Genomic DNA, 22,392 nt, shown 5'->3' with positions numbered 1-22,392 from the left:
TAGAGCAGCACGTAACGGCTATATTATTATTTTTTTGTGCAACCCGTAACGGCTATATTTTTATATCTCAAAAAGTTGGGAGTCGTAGCCAAAACGCGGTCTTTTTAAATCCAACTGTTAAATTTTGTTAATACAGCTTGCTTTGTCCCCTAAAGGAGTTTAGGGTGTTTGTTTTTGTCTTTGTTCGTTAGACTGAACGATGTGGAAACCCTCTGCTTCAAACCATTGTCAATGCAGCTTCAATAATACTACAGACCATTCATCTCCTTTTCATTTTTTTTCTTTGTATGATCTTTGGTACATTTGTTTGTGTTTGATATAAATCACTCATCAATCAAAAAAAGAAGAAGATTAAAATATATGAATAGCAGTACAAATACAAACAAGACCTATTCTGAGCCCTGATCAATCCCACCATGAAAGCCTGTTTTTAAAAAGTATAAGCAAGACAAAAAAACAAAAATTATAGAGGAAAAAACCAAAGAAAGTCTTCTTCAATTTTCCTCTCACCTAATAATAAGTCTTTTCTTCTTCATCACTAGAAGAACCAATAGAAAGATCACAAAGCAGAGGATGATGATGATGAATCTTTTTATCTCCTGCTATTAGCTACCTTGTTCTTGCTCATATCAGCAAGCTCCTCAACAAGTTTCTTCTCCTCTTTACTCAACCTCTTCGGTATCTCAACCTGCACTCTCACCAACTGATCCCCTCTCATCTTACTCTTGTTCAACACCGGAACTCCCTTCTTCGCCATCACCAGCGTCGTGCTCGGCTGCGTCCCCGCGGGTACTTTCAAATCCACCGTCCCATCAACCGTCGGAACCTTCAAAGTCGTCCCCAAGATCGCATCCACATACGATATCTTACAAGTATACAATATATTAGTATCGTCCCTCTTCAAGATCGGATCAGGAATCACTTCAATAACAGCAAACAGATCTCCAGACGATCCTCCTCTCTTCCCTGCGTTCCCTTCTCCTCTCACTCTCAACCTGCTCCCTGAATCAACACCAGCTGGAACCTTGAGACTGATCCTTTTAGTCCTCCTCACGCGTCCGTCTCCAGAGCAAGCACCGCAGGGTTTTGAAACCTCTCCTGTGCCGTTGCAGGGAGAGCAAGTCATGACTTGCTGGAAGACGCCGAGGGGTGTTCTTGTTGAGGCAACGACTTGGCCTTGGCCGCCGCATGTTTTGCATTTGGTCGGTTTGGTTCCTGCTTTGGCTCCTGAGCCGTTGCAGGTCCCGCAGCTCTCTAGCCGGGAGATCTCTATCTCTTTCTCGATGCCGAAGACGGCTTCTTTGAAGTCCAGGATTAGGGAGTAGTACTCGTCTTCGCCGTCGATGGCTCTGCTTCTTGAGCCGCCTCTGCTGCCCATTCCACCTCCCATCCCGCCCATTCCTTCGAAGAGAGATTCGAATAGATCAAAGGGGTTGCTGTAATCCTACAAAAGTTAAATAAAAGCAGCTTCTTTAGATCATTTTGATTGACATGTCTTAAAGAAGAAGTGTATATATATGTATATATGTATGTACCCCCATGCCTCCCATTCCTGCGCCTTTAACTCCTGCCTCGCCGTACCTGTCGTATAGAGATCTTTTCTCATCATCTGATAAGATCTGCAACCAAAACCAAACAGGTTTTAGGCGCTAGTAATAAAAGAGCTAAAGGCATTAAAAGAAGAAGATGGAACTCACCTCATATGCATTGCTTATTTCTTTGAATTTATCTTCTGCCCCAGCATCCCTGTAGTCATAAGTATAAACAAAACAGTGAACACTAATACTTTTTAAAAATGTTTTCAGGGTTCTTTAGCTTCTTAGACCATGTTGTCATATTTTTAAAGGCTGGTGGTTATATGTTCAGATCATGTAGGGAAAACTAAACCAAAGAGTTGCAAATATTGTAATAAAGAAACACACCAAACTCATATAGACACTTTATCATAGATGCTAAAGCTTCAACTTACTTGTTCACGTCTGGATGGTAACTCCTAGCGAGCTTCCGATAAGCTGAAAAAAAATAGGTGGAGAGGAGAAAACAATTATCCTTTGCTTAAATTTTGAAAAACCGCAACTCAAAAGCAGAACAAATGAAAGCTCAAATGGAATCATTGATAGAGAAAAAGGAATTGACATACCGCTTTTAATCTCAGCTTTGGTTGCAGTTTTGGAGACTCCTAGGACAGAATAGAAATCCTGTAAATTGAAAAACAATCAAATCTTTAGCCAAAAACAACAAAATGACTTCATTCAGCAAATTATATAACAAATAGAGAGAACCATCATCATCATTCAATATCAAAAGAAAGAGAATGTGAACATACAGTATCGGCTCTAACTGTGAAGCGAGCACCTCTACGAGAATGTGTATTACGGGACTGCCCCGTTACAAGTGACAAGAAGGGGAAGGAGCCATGTGAGAACATACTCGACTGTGAAGCTCCCAAACAATTTATTTGGCTGATACAACAACTGCTAAAGGTTATCAACATAAAGACAACTCCATTAGACTCCAAGATACATAAAACTCTGCAAAGCAGTAAGATTAAGAGCTATGTTTAAGTTAAAAGACTCTTACTTGTCTTGGTGAGATTCTAATCTGGTTGGATAAAAAGAAGCCTTGACAGCAACCTGAGGACGACGAATCCCCCACTGAGCAACACATGATGAGCTTCCAAATTGTATAAGAGCCATACTACACTCCCCTGCAAACACAACAAACAAGTCTTTTTTAAATAACACCTAGCAACAATCCCAGTTTCTTCAACAAACAAACACATAAAAGATTCAAGCTTTTCCGAACACCTATTAAGATTTATGCAATTTCATTTCATGAGAGTTTTGACTTCAGAAAAAAAAAACTAAAAGAACTTCACTTTCACCATATTAACCATACAAAGGACAAAGCTTTATGAAGAAACACGATGGTAATAATCTCTACAGAGGCATAAAAAAATCAACCAAACAACATTTTCTGGACGATTCCAAGCGATGAAGAGAGGAACAAACAGCGAAGAGGAATACAGAGGAAGGAGAAAGAAGATGAATCTTACCGTTATCGAATGGGTGACGACGGGAGAAGAGCAGAAGCGAGAGCGAGAGCGAGAGCGAGAGAGAGAGAGAGTTGTGCGGTAGATAAGAAAAGCTCTCTCTACAAATGAAAGCCTCCTCACACTCCAACCCCTTTTTCTTATTTCTTTTAATTCAAAATTATTTTTATTAAAAATTAAACCCAACCGGAGAGGTATGTCACCGGTTTGATTACATAACTCTATCAACTAAAATCGGTTTAATCAAATTAAAGAAAAAATAATGTTTCACAACCCGACTGAAAATGGTACTAGAAACCAAGCCCCGATCTTAACCCGAACCGAAAAACCCGAAACCGCATCCAAACCGTTATACAAAAATATATGACATGACTTAAGATTTGTTACTTTCGGGTTCAGATAGAATCTGAACCGAACCAAAATCCGAACATATTCGAAATTAGTTAAATATGTTAATGCTTTTATATATATTAAGTTAATTTAGATATTTTACAGTATTATAATTTGTTTTATTTGTTATTTTGAATACTTTTTAGTTAGTTTAGGTAGTTTAACTAGTTTTTAGTTCGGTTTTTGAGTAATTTATATATTTTGAATATGTTTTTGTTCAAAAAAAAATTGGACGATTTCAGACGTTGGTTATAATCCGATCCGAACTGAATCCGGAAAGAATCGAACAAAGTTCGACCTGGAAATTAGTAAAATTTTAATGGGACTTATGAGCATAATACCGGAAATCCGAATCAACCGAACCGAATCAGAGTGGCTCCGAACACTCATGCCTAATTGGTACAGTAAATGTGAAAGATCCGGCAATTACAGGATGATAATTCGCATTTTGTTTTAAAAGATTACTAATAGACTACACTATGGCCAGCTTTCTTCCCAACTCCACTTTCCTTCATCATCTCTCTTGCCCTCTCCGCTTCTTCCCAATTACCTGCAGCGCTGTACATGTTCGCAAGCATTATATAATACCCATCGTTCCCCGGATCACTACCAACCGCAAGCCCTGCCATTCTTATCCCCATCTCATATTCCTCTTGACTCATGCATGAGCTCAACATAGTTCCCCATATAGCCCCATCTGGTGAGAACGGCATTGACATGACTGTGGCTTCAGCTTCCTCCAGATTACCAGACCGGGAAAGAAGATCCACTAGACACGAGTAATGCTTCAAGCTTGGTTTCACGTTGTACTCTTGCATCTTCAGGAACAGGCTTTTGCCTTGTTCGACTAAACCTGCGTGCGTGCAAGCTGATAGAAGTGCGAGAAACGTAGGCCCGGTTGGTTCAACATCATCAGACTCTTCCATCTGCTCAAAAAGCTCTATAGCCGATTCTACGTCTCCATGCATTCCATAGCCTGAGATCATTACATTCCAACAAACAGTATCCTTTTGATCTGCATTGTTAAACAGCTGTCGTGACTTCTCAAGCTGTCCGGACTTAGCGTACATGTCGATCAGAGCAGTTGTGAGAGAAAGATTCATGTCGTGCTCTGTTTCAGTGATGTACCGATGAATCTTTTGCCCTCTCTCCAGAGATCCAGTATTGGCACAAGCCATTAGCACAGTCACCAAAGTTATTGAGCTCGGTTTGAAATTCTCAGAGATCATTCTATCGAACAACGCAATGGCCTTGTCGGATCGCTCACAGTGAACATAAGACGCAATCATTGCGTTCCAAGTTACAACGCTGCTCTTATCCGCTTCACTAAACATCCTCCAAGCGACAGTCAAATCTCCCATCTTTCCATACAAATCAATGAGGGAGTTCACCACTGAAGTGGCGAGATCAAAGCTAGTCTTGACAGCATAGCAATGCAACGACTTCCCTAGTAACACGGCTCCTATGTGTGAACACGAAGATATGACAGAGACCAAGCTACCAGAGTCAATCTCAACGCCGAGATTCAGAATCTTTCTAAACGACTCGATGCACTTTACTTCACATTTCATTTTACCGTAGCCTTTAACCATCGTATTCCAAGCTTCTTTGTCTCCTACGTCACGTATCCTAAAGAAAAGCTTCTCAGCCACAGAGAGAAGCTCAAATTTGCAGTACATGGACAGCAACGAATTGCAAACTGTACCGTCTAAAGAAAAACAACGCCTTATGACAAACCCGTGAAAGGCTTTACCTTGAGCGACAAGCATCATCTTACCTAACTCATTAATCAAACAACTAACGACAACACCATCCGCCTGTATTCCCTTTCTCTGCATCTCCCAAAACATACCGAAACTTCCCTCCACGTTCCCTGATCTCGCCAGCGAAGCTATAATCGAGGTCCATGAAAACACATCTTCTTGATCATCACCAAGCTCACGGAAAGCAAGATACGCCTCACCTGGACTCCCGCATTTTGTATAAAACGAAAAAGTCGAAGAAGCTAAACCGGTTTTAACCGCAAACCCATGAAGACACCTTCCTTCTCTCAAAGCTCCCAAATTCACACAAGCTTGGAACCCACATTCCAACGTTCTCGCATTCAGCTTCTCATCATCAGATTCAGAACAAGCACTATGCATCTTGCGAAGATACTCAAGACCTCTCTCGCTCTCTTCATTCTGAACATGCCCGTTTATAACCGCGGTCCAAGCGAACACATCTCTCTCAGGCATTTCGTCGAACACATGACGCGCATCTTCTAAAAACCCACACTTTGAGTAAAAATACACAAAGGAAGCTCCCACCGCGCAGTTCCGTTCGAAGCCTCCGTGTTTCGAAACCAACCCGTGAACGAAACACCCAATCTCGTGCCACGTAAGCTCTGCGCAAGCGGAGACAACCATCGGAGCGGTGAAATGATCAAGCGATTGGGAAGACAAGAGCATCGAGAAGAAGAAAGACAGCGCCTTTGGGTAATCTCCGTTGGAGAAATGCGCTTTGATGATGGAGTTCCATAGAAACACATCTCTTTGAGTGACCAAGTCGAAGACTTTGGAAGATAGATTAGGTTTCTTGAAAGAGGCGTAGGATTGAATCAGCTTCGAAGCGACGAAGATGTTGTCTGAGTTTCCTCCTGTGATGATGAGAGCGTTGTGTTTGCGGAGAGATTCTAGAGTCGAGATTTGATCACTGAGAATCGCACTGATATGGCGATCGATGTAGCTTGAGGAGGAAGAAGAAGAGAGTGTTCGGACAGTAATATGTCTGGGTTTGAAGAGGAGACAGGCTCGTTTCAACATTAGCATCGCATGGGGCCTTCTCGATTTGAATCTATGGTGAATTTAATTTATACTACCTCCGTTTTTTTTTTCAAATTATTATGTTTCGGGGATTTCACACCTGTTCAAAACAAATTGATTATTAAATATATTATTTTATGTTTCACTATTTTCATGAATTTTAACCAATAAAAATTAAATAAATATAATTATTTTTTGAAGTTATAATTTATCATTATTACTTAATATAAAAGCTCTTAAAAGTAAAAAAAAAAAAATTGAAATATATTTTAAAAAAACATATATTATTGTGAAATGGATGGAGTACATCTCTCTAAATTTCAAAATAAAATAAAATAGTAATATTTTCAATTTTTATGTGATACTATATGTTATATTTTTTAATACTCCCTCCGTTTCAATATAGATGATGTTTTAGAAGGTTTGTTTTGTTTCAATTTACATGAAGTTTTGAAATTTTAAGAAAGTTTTGAGATTTTAAAGTTAACTTTAACTTTATTGGAAACTGTTCAACCAATTAGATTTTATAATCTTTTTTATAATTGGTTAACTGATTTTAAAATTATATCTTTAAAATATTTTTCTAGGAAAATGTAATTTTTTTAATCTTTGTGTACTATTACAAAACATCAAGTATTATGAAACGGATGGAGTATATAAATAATTTAGTGGATGGAAAAGCAATTTATAACACACGTAATTTGTTGCTAAAGGAAAAGAGATTGTTCTCTCTCCTCTCCTAGAGAGAGTTCTCTCGAACTTTCTTCCTTTTTTATCTCTAAAAAATCTTTCAGAGAGGGTAGGGATCGTTTTGAGAGTGAGAAAGATCATCGTTTTTGTTCTCTGAAACCGACCGACTCCGGCGTTTTCGCCTCTCTTTAGACGATGGACAGCTGGCTCTTGACTCTGGGTTGCAGTGGCTTCCTCAGCTCCATTTTGTCGGCTTTTGACTCAGTGTCACGCCTCTTCAGGGCCGGGCCTGAATATAAGCCCATCAAGCATGTGTTTGGGGCCCGAAAAAAACATATATCTTTTAAGGGCCAATAATAAACAAAGAGATCATGTAGCTCTACTGGTAACTTTACTCTAAGTGGGGAAATGGACCCGGGATCAAATCTCCAAACCGTTTTTTCAATATTTTCACTGTTTTTATGAAATCAAAGGGCCAAAAATAATTTTTTGTTTGTGGGCCAATATTTTTCAGGCCCGGCCCTGCGCCTCTTTGATGTCGACGGCCGTTGTTCACCGGGGTTATCCTGGTTTGTTTGAGTTTTCTTCACCAGCTTCGGCTCCGCTGACGGCGGAGATCTGTCACCTCTCTTCTATAGCGCCGGTGGAAGATGGTTGACTCTCATCTTGTCACGTGTTTCAGAATGCAGGACATTCGTATACGTGGTGGGAAACTATCAGTTTTTTCTTTGACGGTACATAAGCCTAAAATGGTTTTGTATTATTGCCCATTTTGTTGGGCCTTTTGTTTTTACGTAGGACAGGGTCTAGTTAGGCCTTGATCTATTTAACAAATCATCGGATAAAAAAAATTTGTTGCTAAAGAAATTGGTTCTTATTATAAAAAGAAACAAGAAATAGAAAAGAACAAAAATTTATTGAAATTAAAAGATAAGAAAAGGGACACACAATTCAAGTGTACCCAACCGAAAAGAACCAAAACCAAGCACAAGTTTGTTCACATACTAACCGATTATCTTCTGGTAACCGGAGAAACCGACCAAACTCTCTGGTTAATTACATAAGTAGGTAGAAGTTATTTAATAAAATATATACGCCGTCGTCTTACTCTTACTTCACCGTCGGGTAAAGATGCTCTGGGAGTCTCAACTCACCGACCATAACCAATGGTTTAGCCAAAAACATATCATGACTGGACTCCATCAGCTCAACACGTGTCTCATTCTCAGGCAACTTCCAAGTGAAACCTTGAAGAAGTCTCGCGAGCATCATCGTGGTCAACGCCGTACCTAAAGCCGGAGCAGCACAACCTCTTTTACCCGTACTAAACGAGATAAACCGGAGATCATTCTCCGTCAAAGTAACTTCAGAGCATTCGTTGAGATGCCTCTCCGGTTTAAAGCTCAGTGGGTCGGCCCAAACTTTCGGGTTACGACCCAGCCCATATCGGCTGAGAAGGACTTGGCTCCCTTTAGGGATGTGATATCCGGCGACGGTTGCGTCGGAAAGTGCCACGTGTGGGAGGTTAAAGGCAGCGACGGGATGGAGACGGAAGGCTTCACGGAGAATAGCTTTGACGTAGTTGAGTTTTGGGATGTCGGATTCTTGGACAAGTCTTTCTTTTCCGACAACTCTGTCGATTTCTTCCATTGCTTTGCGGAGAATCTCCGGTTTGTTCACCATCTCCGCCATGGCCCATTCTACGGCGTTTGATGGATTGTCTGGCGCCGCCATTACAAGCTCCTATTGTTCATAAATACATTTAGACTCTTTTAGTATATTTTCTTAATCATGTAACACATGAATAGTAATAGCTAGTGTTAGCTAGCATATAATCTTTGTTTTAATTTTTCTTAACATTTTCAAATTATTTGTCCAAAGAAAAAAACATTTTCAAATCAAAAAAAAAATATTGTGTTATATTTATATTTTTATAAATAAATGTAACGTGATTATTACCTTAATGGTGGGTTTAATTTCATCGGCGGTAAGCAATGGGTTTCCTTGTTCATCCTTGATAGAAATAAAAATGTCTAGAAAATCCTCGATTTGAGTTCTCTTGCCTTCTCTCCACATCTTGATCCGTGCATCGACGATAGGATCGTGATACTTGTCCATAATAGCACTCGAATCTCTCATGATCTTCTCGTGGCCGTTAAGATCAAGTCCCGTGAGCATAGGTAGATAATCAGAGATACAAAAGGAGAAAGTAAACCCTAATGCTTCGAACATAGCTTCCATATGCTCGATATCCTCAGCGGTCGGTCCACCGTCCGGTGCAGTGTTTTCAGAGAACGTTCTTGTCCCGAACATAAGCTTCTTGATAGCATTTCCACAGTAATGCCTCGTGACGAACCGAAAATCGACCGAGCCCGAGTTCTTGACCAGGTTGTATACCCAAGCGGTTAAATGATCGTTCTCTTCTGCTCTCTTCTGGTGAAGCCACCTGTGCCTCGCGGGACAAACGAGTTCAGTCATCACGACTTTCCTCATTTTCTTGAATTGTTCACCGAAGGGAGTGATCACGCATGTTTTGTATCCGTTAGAGAGGACATTCTGTGCGTAAGTCATGGGTCTCGAGGCGAAGAGAGCGTCTTGTTGCTTGAGTATCTCACGTGCTATCTTCGGGCATGTGACGGTGATCACGTGAGTGTTTCCTAGCCTCACGCATGCTATCTCGGTGTTTAGCTGCTTCATGATGCTGTGGAGCCACCGGAAAACGGGACGGCTCTTTAGCATCGTTGGGACCATTCCGATGATCGGCCATCCGGTGGGACCCGGCGGGAGAGACAATTTCTTTTTATCCGTGGTGAAGACTTTCTTGAGAAGCATCACCAAGGTTATAGCCACAAAGGCCTGGAGCGTTGTGAGGAGATACATGTTGCTGAACGGAGACGTTTGCGTTGTAGTGGAAGTGAGATCCGAAGAGTTTGAGGTAAATGTGTTCATGTTTTCGAGTAGAGAGGAGACAGAGAGAGAGAGCAAAGAAGAAGAATCAAAGTATGTTGTGTGTTATTGTTTTCTCTGCATGGATTAGAGCCTCACCTTCCAATTTATATGGTTTTACTGGTCGCTGTGTTAGGTGGAATGACTTTAATACCCTCATGTGTTGGAAAGAAAAAGGAAGGAGTGAGGAAAATGTTGGTAGCCGATGTGTGCGTAGCCAGCGTGGGTCGGGTCCATCTTGATTACTACCACCATTGTTGAAAACTTAGACGATTCCAACGTTTCAAAATATTTATATTTTAATAGAATGTTTGGTAATAATTTTTTGGATGGGATTTTTAAATATTCTAACTGTTTTTATTGGTGACCTGCCAAAATTCCTCGTGTTATATATGCACTTAAAAATCAGCCGAACAACCAATACAGTTTTAGACAAATATTATTCTTCTATGATACTTATGATATATTTGAGGAATTCAGGATATATATATAAACTTACTTATAAATGATGTTATAAAGAAAAATATATGAATGAAAACATTTATACCTTGGCTGAAAAAAATCGAACATAAAAAATCAGAGAACTATCCAAAACAGTGTAGAAATTTCATCTGTGCATCCTTTATTTTACTTTAATTAAGTATTTATATATATATATATATAACATTTTGATTATGCTATGATAAGAGTTTTTATATCTAAGAGAATCAACCACTTTGACACTATATGTCTAATATATCATAGTGTTAGAATCATTTGAGATATATAATGTCTTCCATATAATAATGCATTATAATTTTTAACCTCGAGTAATTTTTTGGACCAAAACCTATATATAAAACATAAGAATGCAGTCAATGCACAATATTATATGTTGATTACATGCACATAAACAGAATTTAACTGTGACTACAAATTCTGAGTTTGTAGTTAATTAGTATATCCTAGAAGCAGATGGTGCATTCATTTATCAATGCCTTTTGTATCTTTTTGGTTCTACCAAACATGTGTCATTTTTTTCTGTTCATGTAGGCAACGACAAAAAGGGGCTTGATAATGTATATTTGAAATAGTGTAAATTTGATTTGTTTCCCCTTCTATAGATTGTGAATGAATAGTTATTTGCCAAGTATAATAAAAAGCCATTATCTGTGGAGTTGTTTTAGGTAGAGTTCACCTGCCAAAAACCCTCGTGAAAATTGGAGTCAATAAATATGCGAAGATCCAAAGTTGCTTACTAACTTAGTCAATACTCATTTCGTAATTTGTATGGTCAACTCGTGTACTCAATATTTGATGAATAGAGAGCTTACAACAGGTAACAAGTAAGAGCATCTTTATCCCTAAATTTCATTAAAGATTTTTTAATTTTTTTTCTTCGGATTAAAAATAAATAAATTAAAAAGCGCACTAATCGCGGACCGCTACATATCAGTGGGGTCCACAAACAGTGCAAAAACCACACAACACATCTTTTTTATTCTGCCACATTAACACACCGTTTTTTCAAATTCGTGGACCTTTCTTTAAAGACTCTCGGAGTGATAAAGATGCTCTAACTGACGCCACTTATTTTACACTTGAAATATCAGATAAGAGTTTTTAGTCCATACCTAATTAAAACGAGCGACTCTTGTGTGGGATCCGTTGTAAAATTATAAAATGTCATCCAAAGCTCAATCACTGATTTCTACTAACAAAATTATTACTAGAAATTAATGTGGTTGAATTTGAAATGTTAATAGTATTTAAAAATGGTATAATTTATATATATATATATATAATCTTCCATTTAAATATTTTCTTGTCTTTGATGATGACGTATAAATCGCATAATCGAAGTCGTTCAAAACTAACCGTCACTCTTTAGTCTTTTTTTTTCTTTTTATCTTATGATAGATTGACCGCAACTTTTTGTCTTTCTCGTTACTTTAACAAATGAAATCATTTTGGCTATCCACGATATGTTATTGCGTGCATGAATCCAAGTGTATATTTGTAGAGAGATCGGACTCTCAAATAGACTTTAAAATCACAAGGTGGTATTGTGGTAATAAGATCGATCAGTTAACATAAGAGTTAGAGAATACTATTTTACTCATGACTATAGTCAGTGCATGCATGAGTCACTCCAGGTAACCATGATTTAATGCGTGACCTAAATACTGACATGCATGTGTAGAGTGATAGATATCCAAATAATTAAAATAAATCGTAAGTTCTTCTAATAAAATGTTCACTTCTTAGTTCTTACATATATACGCACATGTCGAATCTGAATGACTGGCCCTACTGTGTTTCATAACCATGTATGAAATATTTCCTTAAATTTATGGTAATTTTGGAAAGTAGAATGTTTTTTTTTTCTGTTACCTAGAGTTATTCTTCTCAGTTAATTAAAGTACACTATTAATATTCTTACAATAATTTTTCAGAAATTGTCGAAAAATAGTAAGAGCACCTCCAACCATAGTATTAGGAGAAATTCTAAACATTTCAAGAAAAAAACAAATTAGAAGAGAGAATGGAAAAAAATTCTTAAAATAGAGGTTTTAAAAAACTATTTAGCATACTCAAAGAACACATATCATTCTATTAAAGAGAGTAAGCTGCTTTAACTAGTTTTAAGAAAATAAAACATAAATGAATAATTATAATATTAATTATTTTTTTGAGAAACTTCCATGATCTCTTAGAGAATCATAATGGGTGGTTCTTAGCGGAAAGATATTTAAGATCTGGTTCTTAACTTTTTTAATTAAAAGTTAAGAGACAGTTTCTTATATTCTTTTAAGAATTCCACCTTAAAAATGCCTATTAATCATGCTCTTACTATTGGAAGTGCTCTGAGAACACCACTGTTGATGCGAAGATTTTTTCGGCGGAAAAGGGTAACTAGAGTTTAAACTCTAAACGACATAAAAGAGATTGGTTTACTAGCAATTTAATAGTACAAATGCAATAACAATTTAAAGTTTGTAGCTCTTAACAAAAAAAAAAAACTTTGTCAGTAACTTTACACCCCCACCCCCAAAAAAATAACCTTTGTTAGAGCATCATTATCCTTAAAACCCCAAATAGGATTTCTTAATTTTTTTTTTTTTTTACTTTTTCAAATTAAAAAAAAAAAAACGAATCAATCGTGAGCCGTCACGTGTTAGTGGAGCCCGCGAACAGTGTAAAAAACCCTTAAGAACCGATTACTATTTAGTAGTTTTTGTAACCGGTTTCTTTAAAAAAAGTGGGTCCTACGCGGGACCCACACGCTAAAAAACCATCTAGTAACCCCGGATAAAGATGATCTTAGGAACGTACCTTAGTTTTCTAGTGTTAAACACGTGGTCTATGATACTAATACGTACCCAGCTGATTTTTTTTTTTTACGAAACCTGATTCTTTCATAGCCAGAAAATTTGCATTATCAATTGCATTATCAACAACAAAATCCAAAACTTCTTTTAAGAATCTATTTTTTAGGCATCACACCTTTCAATAACAATATTTTTCCTTTTGTAAATCAAGTATCAAAATTATGCAAAGATGCTTTCAAGCATTTCTTCACATCATTAATTGAATGAAATCAATATATTTTGAGTAAGACCAGTTCAATATTGTTGAAGGTCGTGTCACTATATTGAATCAACAAACATAATGTAGACTCTTTAAAAAAACATAATGTAGACTCTAGAAAACATTTTTTATATATTTCTAACAGGTCTGAGTTGTAGTCAATTTTGGCACATATATATATATATATATATATATCAAAATCTGGAAAAGATTCTACTGTATTTTATTATTCTCGAGCATGAACGCTTGTCGAAATGTTTTATTGTTTTCCAAGATTTTGGTGTATAATTGTAAATAGGACCCGAGCCAGAATTTCTTAGGGTTTGCTGAATTATTTCCATAAATAAGTTAGAGCGCAAAGAGTTTTAGTAGAATTTCTACAGATTATTTTAAAAAATAGAAAAAAGAAACTGAAAAAAGTTCTCAACAGATAATTTTTGAAAGATCCACATGATTCGCAAATGCCACATATTTTTTTTTATTGTTTTGTTTTTAAGTAAAATATAATTTAATTATTTATAAAACATTAAAATATTGGTTTAATAAAAACTCAAGTGGGGTTCTGAGTGTTAAAATTTATAAGAACACCCGCAGCAAAGGTCTCTCTTGAAAGTCTCTAGCAATTTATACATTAAAATAAATAGTAAACTAGGAGAAAGAATCAAAAAGGTGGAGAGTTAAGATAGAAACGATTCTTTAGGACGAATCGATTCTCTCAAATGTAAGGGCCTTTTCTGCATGTGTCACATTACTATTAGTTTGGGTTTTTTTGTTCCATTTAAATAACAATTAGTTAATTTAGTCTATTATTATTATTTTTATGAGTTACTTTTCTAACCACTAATGAAGCTCTAAGATTCAATCCAATATTCAGATAATATTTTTTTTCGGGAGAGCACCACTATATCCAATTGGATGAATATAACTAATTGAATTATCAGTTTGTATGATTAATATATAAATATATATGTTTAATCATATTGATGGGCAAAACGCTCCATCTTCTCTCTTCTCCAAAAACTTTCAGGCTTTCAGATTTGCAGCTCCGGCGGCTTCCGTAGCGTCGGAGCTGTGCTTTTATGTTTGTAAATCTTCTCAGTGTGGTTATTTTAAGATCCGTCTTGTATCTGTTTTTTTTTTCCTTTTTTCTATCTCAGTTGTAGCTATCTGCTTGTGTCAAAAGTGTAATTCTTTAGGTGTTGAGAAGATCCTTCAGTAGTCTCTAAGATGTGGTGTGGTTTGATTTCTTCGTCGCTGCGGAGGCTCGCTTGATTGATTTGACCAAATCTGTATTTTTTCTGGTGTACGGTTGCTGGTTGATGTCGTCTCTGATGTGAGTTGTTAATTCTTCCATCAGATTTGGTCAAATCGTTATCGTTTGAGTCGTTTGTGGTTGACGTTTTGGTCTGTATTGCTAATCTCTTTCTTAGGTTCTGGCCATTCGAAGGAGCTCCTCTTTTGTAGTGTTGTGTCCTTACCAGATTTCTTTCTGGTTTCGGATTGTGTCTCCCCATGGTTGGAGCTGTTGTTTCTGGGAAAAGGTGGTTCACATAATACCATTTTCGCCGGCTTTTGTCTTCCCATGGCTGGGGCTGTTGTTTCTGGGAAAAAGTGGTTCACATAACACCATTTTCGCCGGCTTTTGTCTCCAGGAAGAGGTGATTCCTTTACACCGTCTTCGCTGGCGTATCACCGGTTTTATTCTAACTTTGGCGGTTCTATGATTCTTGCTGTCCTATGAGCTATCGCTTCTTGTTCTGATTTTAGAGCCTTGGATTCAATCTTTCTTCTCCAGTTTGGCTTCGCTAATGGCGAAGATCCGGCATGTATGCTCTCTGTCTCCAGATGATGCTCATGCCTTCCAGTCTGATGGGTGTTTCACGTGGTGGGAGGAGCTGGTATCTTCCTCATTGTCTCATGTATGGACTTTAAGCCTGGTTAATTTGAATGTTTTTCTGGTTTGAGATATGTTTGGCCTTTATGTTTGATATAAGTGTTAGGCTTTATTACTTTAATAAAATACTAGATGACAAAAAAAATCATATTGATGGGCAAAAAAGTTAATATTCAACCTAAATCACGTGGATTGTTTCCCCCATGTCCTTCCCAACAACCAATGTAGTTATTTCATATTTGTGAGAACATATATGCATGCAGATATTAAAAAAACGTGCGCCATCCGTCAAACTTCACCTGTCAAATTTCTCCAATTGCACCATAATTTTTTTTAAACCTAAAAAACTTCTAATCACTTTTACTCATCGTTGTTTGGTAATATTCATGTCGTTACTCTATCCCTACAAGATTCGCATTCGAATCACGTGACGCTGAAAACCAAGATAGTTCACGTCGTTCACTGAAACCAAATTCATGGTCATCGATCTAATATGCTAGTTCCAAATAATATATAGCTGTAGTGTAATTATTTAGAAGATGAATGGTTGATTTGAGTGGAAAAATTCTTAATGATCATATTTACGTTCCGCAAAGATCATATTCACAAAACAGTGAGTTTGTCACATTAACTGACTTCGTATATATATATACACTTTGCAAAGTACTACCCCCATTCCATTTCATATATAAGAAATACCAGAATTGTTTATTTTTCCTTTTTTCAAGTTTATATGTGTTATGAACTAACGTGATTAACGTTACTGAGATAAATACCCATTTAGGGGGTTTATATTAATATATAAATGATAAATAATTTATAATTTTTAGATTCGTTTTATATTATCTTCAAACACATAATATTCATTTTTCATTTAGAAAAACATATTTATCCCTAATAAATATAGTTTTCCTAATCTTAAAAGACATACCGCGGTACACATAGAATTAAGACACTTTCAGAATTAAGAAAATTCAAATTTTAATCTGATATCGTTTTGACCATTTATTCTGCAGATTTTTTAAGTAAATAATATATAATGTACAAAACCAAAAAACCTATATTTGTGTACCACGTTAAAATACAATAAACAGGTTTTCTCGACAGATCTATATTCACATAAGATTAGTCTGACTCTGGTTGTATCCACACGGGTTGAGTTCAAATCAAATACATAAGTTAATTAGTAATCTAAGATAAACTAAAGTCCATTTTATTGATATCAATTATACAAACAGTCGATAACATTAAACGAAAAATATTATCAACTAACTATAGGCTAATTAGAAATTAAATATAGATGTGTATATTTTTTTATTTTTTTTATTTGAACCTTCATCCGGGTTCCGAGATTAATTAACAGAATTGGAGAAACAAATGATAGTACGATGAATTGAAGCGAGAGGAAGTCAGGTCTCAGGCTTTTGAGTAAACCAGATAGAGCAAGCAATCATGTAACATTTTATAAAACTTTAATTAGATTCGACAAATTTGGGTTTTATTTGTTGCCTTTGCTATCTTCGGACTTGACTTAACCCTCAAGGTAACCTTTGTTTTGCAAGTAACAGATGATGTTTTCAGCCATCTGACGTGGCGAAGAAGAAAAGTCGTCGCCCGTGTGTTTGAGCACGACCTGTAATTATACATACATACATATATATATTAGTAGAAGTTTACGTGTAAAATTCTTCAATTACGTCATTGAATAAACGTAACCAACCTCGCAATTCAGTGGCGCCTCGTAAGGGTCGTCGATTCCAGTAAAGCCTGAATTAAGAAAAATCAATGACTATACATGTACATCTTTTAATACTACTTTGAAATTTAAAACCACACCCATATAGACTAATGAAAAAAATATTTGAATAAGTATTACTTTGTAAATAAGAGACAGTTTTTAGTTTTTACAATGACCGTCCCATGGGAAATATTAATTTCAGCACTAAATAGTCTCAAAGTTATCACAGAACCAAAAGTCTTTAATTCAAGTACATGTGTCAATACAGGATTACGTTACGTATGACCCTTGTTGTTTTTCGGTTCTAACACCATCTCCAACCCATTTCTATAATAGAGATCTCTAAAATAGAAGAAAAAATAGAAATGGTGTTTTGATCCAATGTGTTTCTCTATAATAGAAAAATATTATATTTGCCTCTATAAATAGAGGAATGCTATTTTTTCTCACTGTCTCTATTTTTTCTTTTATTTTAGAGATTTTTATTATAGAGATGGGTTGGAGATGCTCTAAGGTCAACAAGTCAAAGTCAATGTTTTTGAAAATTAATAGATGCATGTAGTACCTTTGATTTTACCGGCACGAGCGAGTTTATACAACCCCTTTGGATCTCTTGACTCGCACACAGAAAGAGGAACGTCCATGAAAACCTAGAACAATTAAAACATTTGTTTGTCAATAATATACTATAACGTAGTGAATTTATATGAGTAAACATAACAACGGACCAGACTATAATAAGGTAATAACGTTAACGTACCTCCACGAAATCTCCTTCGGGTAACAACGACCGGCACTCATCTCTGTCTCTTCGGTAAGGGGAAATCAAACTCGCTATACAAATGACGCCAACGTCAGCAAACAGCTTTGCCACTTCACCTGAAAGTTCAAGATCATTCATCAATATTCGTCACTACTTAAACCATGATTAGTTATTTGTAAATTTTGAAAAGTAGAAAAAAAAGTGGCTATACCTATCCTTCGTATGTTTTCGGTACGATCCTCAGCTTTGAAAGTGAGATCCCGGTTAAGGCCGTGGCGTACATTGTCTCCGTCAAGCGTGTAAGTGAGTTTGCCTCTTTCAAACAGAGCTTTGCTTAGAGCACAAGCAACAGTGCTTTTCCCGGAACCGCTGAGACCAGTGATCCAAATGACACAACCCTTTTGTTGAAGAAGTTGTTGTCTGTCGCATCGGCAGATGGAACTCTCGTGCCATACGATGTTGTCTGCCTTCTTTTCTCCGTTGATTCTCTCCTCTTTCACATTCGTTTCTGACCAAAACAGAACAGAATTCGAAATGTTCAGACAAGACAGCTTAGGAACTGCTATATGAACCAAACCGAGAGAAATGAATAGAGTACCTGAAAGGGCGAGAAAATCTGCGGTGAGAGAAGCTTGAGTAGACACATTGACGGCGGAGATTGGATGAAAAGAACCAGAATTCACGACTAGTTTTGTGTTATCCGCCGCATTGGATGACGCCGGAAAATTGAGGAAGCCGTCACTTGGAGGGCGTCGCTGAGGATCGCCGCCGACACCTGGTAGAGAGCAGAAAATGGACGGTCTCGATGCTCTGATAGCTAATCCTTCCATTTAATTTGTTACGAAAAATCACAGAAATTGAAGATCATGTACAAATAAATCTGCTTACTATATAGATTAGTGTATGTATAAGAAAGCTACTCGATTATTTGAAAATATATAGTGAAAGAGAGACTTGAAGAGGAAGGAAGGAAGAAAACTGGTGAGAAGGAGTCTAAATGTCACCAACTATATAGTCCTCCACAAAAAACACATGACCATATTCCATTACAACACAAAAACCCCTCATCAAACCAACTATCCAAAATTAACTAATTACTAGAACTTGCTAATTATTTTTCTAAAAAATCATATTTAATATCTTTAGTTTAAATACACAAGACTGTCTTTTTGGTATGTTTGAATGGGTCACTGTTGGAGACCAATCTTTTGGGAAATGATTATGACTTTTATTCTCATCTACCAACCTACCAACACACATTCAGAAACCATGTGATTTTTAAAGCTATACTATTTAATTGATAAAATGCTTACATGATTTCTCCTAACTTTATTGCTAGAGTTTTGTTCTCGTTCAAATTAATCTGTTTAACTGTACAAAATATTGAAAGAAAAAAAAAATCAGATTCAACACTTTACAACTGCGGTACTTGTTTGATTGCTTGTTTTTGCATCAATTCTCCTAATATTTATTTGGGAAAAAAATATTTAACAAGTTGTTCTGACTTGTGAACAGTCAAGGCAGGCAGTTTCCATCTTTGCTAGGAGGTTTCTACATCTGGGCTGATATTTATATTGGGCCCATTATTCATAAATTATTTGTAACCCAATCTAACGCAGGCTCAGCTATTGATTTAAGATGACCAGTACCAGGCCCTGAGCCCAAGCAAGGCCCTCATAACTTTGGAGCTGCAATCTGCAAATTTTGACAAATATTTTTTTGATTGTCTCTCTTCCTTTGATTCGCTTTAACCCCATAAATAAATAAAATAAAATATTGTTGGTTTAATTAAATCGATCCTCTTTCGCACTGAGGAGAACGCTACTTCGGCTTCGAGAATTTCGGCAACACTTGCTACTGCAACAGCGTTTTGCAGGTCTCTCCCTACTCGCCTTTTCGATTCTCGAATTCGATTTCTGCGACTCGTTTACGATTCCTTCTGGCTTTGTTCAATTTGGCCTGATTAGTCATCGGATTCGATTCAAAGGCTTAAGCTTGAGTAACTGTGCATTGCGATTTCTCTCGTTTCTTATTAGCTCTTTCGAAAGTTTGGATTTTTTTATTAGGAACCCTTCATTAGGTAATCACATTTGTGTATCTGCTCTGTTGGTATGCTATGTTGTTATATGAATGGCTTCTCTCTACTAGAGACAGACTTTTTTCTTGATTAACCTTGTTCTTCTTTAATCAGTTCAATAGTTTGTTTATGTGTTGAATCTCTTCCCCCTATTTTGGTTGGTGCAGGCTCTTTATTTTTGTGTTCCCTTTCGTGAACAATTGCTCGAATACTATACCAGTAATAAAAGCGTCGCTGATGCTGAAGAGAATCTTATGACTTGCCTAGCTGACTTATTCTCTCAGGTAATTTACTATATTTGGCCTTTATCTTCCTTTTGTTAGGTTAATAATGTTAGTTAACTCATGTGATCAATCTTCATCGGCTTAATTATATATCTTGATTTCTCACTTGACATCAATAATAGAGCAGATCAAGTATTCAAACGCCGCACTAGTTCGTATGCAGCTCTTACTTATCTATTAGACTGTATATTCTTTGTTTGTGTGGTGTTAACTATTGTGTCGTATCTACTCTTGTGATAGTCATTTTCTCTGAAAAACGATGTGTGATCGTTGAATTTCATTCGGTAGATAAGTTCCCAGAAGAAGAAAACGGGCGTTATTGCGCCTAAGCGTTTTGTGCAGAGGTTGAAGAAACAGAATGAGCTGTTCCGTAGTTACATGCACCAGGTGCTTTTTTGCAACTTTTAAAGGCGTTATTTTCTTTTTTTTCAAAAAGATGTGATAAGTGCAATATACATTTTATTAAACTGGCACTACTACTATTGTCATGTTAGGATGCACATGAATTCCTCAACTATTTGCTGAACGAAGTTGTTGACATACTGGAGAAAGAGGCTAAAGCTACAAAGACTGAACATAAAACTTCATCGTCTCCTGAAAAGATTGCAAACGGACCCAAAGCTCCTCTGGCTAATGGCGTGCACAAGGAGCCAGTTGTTACTTGGGTCCACAATATTTTTCAGGTCGGTTCACTTTTCCTATTAAGGTGGGTGTGACTAATTTGTGCAATTTTTCGGCTAAATTTAAATTCCGAATATGTACACAGGGCATACTTACAAACGAGACAAGGTGTCTGCGGTGCGAGACTGTGACAGCAAGAGACGAAACGTTCCTAGACCTAAGCCTTGATATCGAACAGAACAGTTCCATAACTAGCTGTTTGAAAAACTTCAGCTCCACAGAGACTCTTCACTCTGAAGACAAGTTTTTCTGTGACAAATGCTGCAGGTAACACGTTGTTTCTTCTTAGCCTCACGCCATTCTTAAGCTCCCTTTTGTTCTGGTTCTATTCTGTTGCAGCTTACAAGAAGCACAAAAGAGGATGAAGATCAAGAAGCCACCACACATCTTAGTCATCCATCTAAAACGGTTCAAGTACATGGAACAGCTAGGTCGTTACAAGAAGCTATCTTACCGAGTTGTCTTTCCTTTGGAGCTAAAACTGAGCAACACGGTGGAGCCCTATACAGACGTCGAGTACTCCCTCTTTGCAGTGGTGGTTCATGTGGGAAGCGGACCGAACCATGGTCATTACGTAAGCCTAGTGAAAAGCCATAACCATTGGCTCTTCTTTGATGATGAGAACGTGGAGATGATTGAAGAATCAGCAGTGCAAACATTCTTTGGATCGTCTCAGGAGTACTCGAGCAACACTGATCATGGTTACATATTGTTCTATGAGAGCCTTGGACCAACCAAGTAAAGGCCGAGTAAGAGGAAAACATCAGAAAGGACTTTGTTTGTTCCTTAACTATTAGTAATGGTATATGTTTGGGACTTAAAAGTCAACAGTTCCTTTGACAGTTACTCTTTTTGTTTGACTTTCTCTATTATGTCTCTTTCTCCCAAAGATATTTTGGTGAGTTCTTAAATTGGAAATGTTTTATTTAAACTGAAACCTGTAAACTTTGAAAGGCCATGTACAGTTTACTGGCAAATAATCCAGGAATAATAATATACATTATGTTGAATTTACTTGAGTTACATATTATGTTTTCCAGTTATATATGAATGTTGTTTAGGTTTCAGATGAAATGTGTGAAAATAATATATATAAAATGTTGGTCGTGTAGTTGTTGGTGTGATTGGATCTAAAGTCTGTTTACAGCCCGTTATGAGATTGATTGGGTTGAAAATGAAAGTAGGCCCCGCGATAGAAAAGCTTTGTCGTGAGAGTAAAAGTTAAAAACAAAAATACAAACAAATAAATAATCCCTAGAAAAATAGAGACATAAACTCAAGAAGAGATAGAGAGCTCACTCACGGGAGAAGATGAGAAAAGAAGTTTGCATGCAAATAGCATCACCCGTGAGCGATGTCCTTTTCGTTATGTTTCTCTACAAACAATAATATCTTCACATTGCGATTTTTCCAGACTTTTGAAAGATTAAAAGAGTTATAAGAACTCCTTCAAAATCATTGCATATATTAATTTAACAAAATAAAGAAAACCTTATATATTTC

General features: G+C 36.9%; 6 protein-coding genes and 1 long non-coding RNA gene across 8 annotated transcripts in view; 3 read left to right on the top strand and 4 right to left on the bottom strand.

Annotated features, from left to right (window-relative positions):
• Positions 1-334: 334 nt before the first annotated feature.
• Positions 335-3,201, bottom strand: LOC106439357 (chaperone protein dnaJ A6, chloroplastic). Of its 2 annotated transcripts, none has more exons than XM_013880786.3 (8): positions 3,056-3,201; positions 2,581-2,707; positions 2,327-2,477; positions 2,141-2,198; positions 1,970-2,012; positions 1,698-1,746; positions 1,536-1,619; positions 335-1,444 (listed from the first exon to the last, which is right to left on the bottom strand). In XM_013880786.3, the coding sequence occupies exons 2-8, from the start codon at positions 2,694-2,696 to the stop codon at positions 593-595; spliced, it is 1,353 nt and encodes a 450-aa protein (XP_013736240.2). In that variant the 5' UTR covers positions 2,697-2,707; positions 3,056-3,201; the 3' UTR covers positions 335-592. The 2 variants fall into 2 exon arrangements, with proteins under 2 accessions (XP_013736240.2, XP_013736247.2); XM_013880793.3 differs by having other exon boundaries at positions 2,327-2,474.
• Positions 3,202-3,806: 605 nt separating this feature from the next.
• LOC106439349 (pentatricopeptide repeat-containing protein At4g39952, mitochondrial) lies at positions 3,807-6,260 on the bottom strand. Its single transcript, XM_013880776.3, has one exon. The coding sequence runs from the start codon at positions 6,250-6,252 to the stop codon at positions 3,907-3,909; it is 2,346 nt and encodes a 781-aa protein (XP_013736230.2). The 5' UTR covers positions 6,253-6,260; the 3' UTR covers positions 3,807-3,906.
• A 1,573-nt stretch (positions 6,261-7,833) lies between these two features.
• LOC125580497 (cytochrome P450 79B1) lies at positions 7,834-10,081 on the bottom strand. The gene is made up of 2 exons (XM_048744996.1): positions 8,896-10,081; positions 7,834-8,679 (listed from the first exon to the last, which is right to left on the bottom strand). Exons 1-2 carry the CDS (start codon positions 9,883-9,885, stop codon positions 8,047-8,049), a joined length of 1,623 nt encoding a protein of 540 aa, XP_048600953.1. The 5' UTR covers positions 9,886-10,081; the 3' UTR covers positions 7,834-8,046.
• Positions 10,082-12,921: 2,840 nt separating this feature from the next.
• Positions 12,922-15,494, top strand: LOC106439333. Its single transcript, XR_007318205.1, has 2 exons — positions 12,922-15,110; positions 15,220-15,494. It is a non-coding gene; the product is annotated as an uncharacterized LOC106439333 (long non-coding RNA).
• Positions 15,495-16,629: 1,135 nt separating this feature from the next.
• LOC106439325 (adenylyl-sulfate kinase 2, chloroplastic) lies at positions 16,630-18,947 on the bottom strand. Its single transcript, XM_013880740.3, has 6 exons — positions 18,446-18,947; positions 18,059-18,355; positions 17,845-17,963; positions 17,650-17,734; positions 17,067-17,113; positions 16,630-16,979 (listed from the first exon to the last, which is right to left on the bottom strand). Exons 1-6 carry the CDS (start codon positions 18,675-18,677, stop codon positions 16,878-16,880), a joined length of 882 nt encoding a protein of 293 aa, XP_013736194.1. The 5' UTR covers positions 18,678-18,947; the 3' UTR covers positions 16,630-16,877.
• Positions 18,948-19,600: 653 nt separating this feature from the next.
• On the top strand, positions 19,601-21,903 carry LOC106439315 (ubiquitin carboxyl-terminal hydrolase 3). Its single transcript, XM_013880728.3, has 6 exons — positions 19,601-19,723; positions 20,092-20,208; positions 20,497-20,595; positions 20,703-20,891; positions 20,975-21,156; positions 21,229-21,903. Exons 2-6 carry the CDS (start codon positions 20,179-20,181, stop codon positions 21,629-21,631), a joined length of 903 nt encoding a protein of 300 aa, XP_013736182.2. The 5' UTR covers positions 19,601-19,723; positions 20,092-20,178; the 3' UTR covers positions 21,632-21,903.
• Positions 21,904-22,376: 473 nt separating this feature from the next.
• The window catches only part of LOC106439305, a 2,176-nt gene continuing 2,160 nt past the window's right edge, over positions 22,377-22,392 (top strand). The window contains exon 1 of the mRNA XM_013880717.3: positions 22,377-22,392. This exon is cut by the window's right edge and continues 801 nt beyond it. The gene's annotated coding sequence lies outside the window, so the exon portion shown is untranslated.

Source organism: Brassica napus, chromosome C1, assembly GCF_020379485.1.
Source record: "Brassica napus cultivar Da-Ae chromosome C1, Da-Ae, whole genome shotgun sequence".
Classification (NCBI taxonomy): Eukaryota; Viridiplantae; Streptophyta; class Magnoliopsida; order Brassicales; family Brassicaceae; genus Brassica; species Brassica napus.
The sequence above is the reverse complement of the archived record's forward strand: the minus strand, read 5'-3'. Positions and strand labels throughout refer to the sequence as shown.

Coding starts and splice junctions, on each gene's coding strand:
- LOC106439357 (XM_013880786.3), bottom strand. CDS start 2,696: ATGGCTCTTATACAATTTGGAAGCTCATCATGTGTTGCTCAGTGGGGG. Junction 2,199..2,326: donor TCACAGTTAGAGCCGATACT/GTATGTTCACAT, acceptor TTCAATTTACAG/GATTTCTATTCTGTCCTAGG. Junction 2,013..2,140: donor CAAAGCTGAGATTAAAAGCG/GTATGTCAATTC, acceptor ATTTTTTTTCAG/CTTATCGGAAGCTCGCTAGG.
- LOC106439349 (XM_013880776.3), bottom strand. CDS start 6,252: ATGCTAATGTTGAAACGAGCCTGTCTCCTCTTCAAACCCAGACATATT.
- LOC125580497 (XM_048744996.1), bottom strand. CDS start 9,885: ATGAACACATTTACCTCAAACTCTTCGGATCTCACTTCCACTACAACG. Junction 8,680..8,895: donor AAATTAAACCCACCATTAAG/GTAATAATCACG, acceptor TATGAACAATAG/GAGCTTGTAATGGCGGCGCC.
- LOC106439325 (XM_013880740.3), bottom strand. CDS start 18,677: ATGGAAGGATTAGCTATCAGAGCATCGAGACCGTCCATTTTCTGCTCT. Junction 18,356..18,445: donor AGATTTTCTCGCCCTTTCAG/GTACTCTATTCA, acceptor TGTTTTGGTCAG/AAACGAATGTGAAAGAGGAG. Junction 17,114..17,649: donor TCGTGCCGGTAAAATCAAAG/GTACTACATGCA, acceptor TTCTTAATTCAG/GCTTTACTGGAATCGACGAC.
- LOC106439315 (XM_013880728.3), top strand. CDS start 20,179: ATGACTTGCCTAGCTGACTTATTCTCTCAG. Junction 20,209..20,496: donor TAGCTGACTTATTCTCTCAG/GTAATTTACTAT, acceptor TTCATTCGGTAG/ATAAGTTCCCAGAAGAAGAA. Junction 20,596..20,702: donor TCCGTAGTTACATGCACCAG/GTGCTTTTTTGC, acceptor TTGTCATGTTAG/GATGCACATGAATTCCTCAA.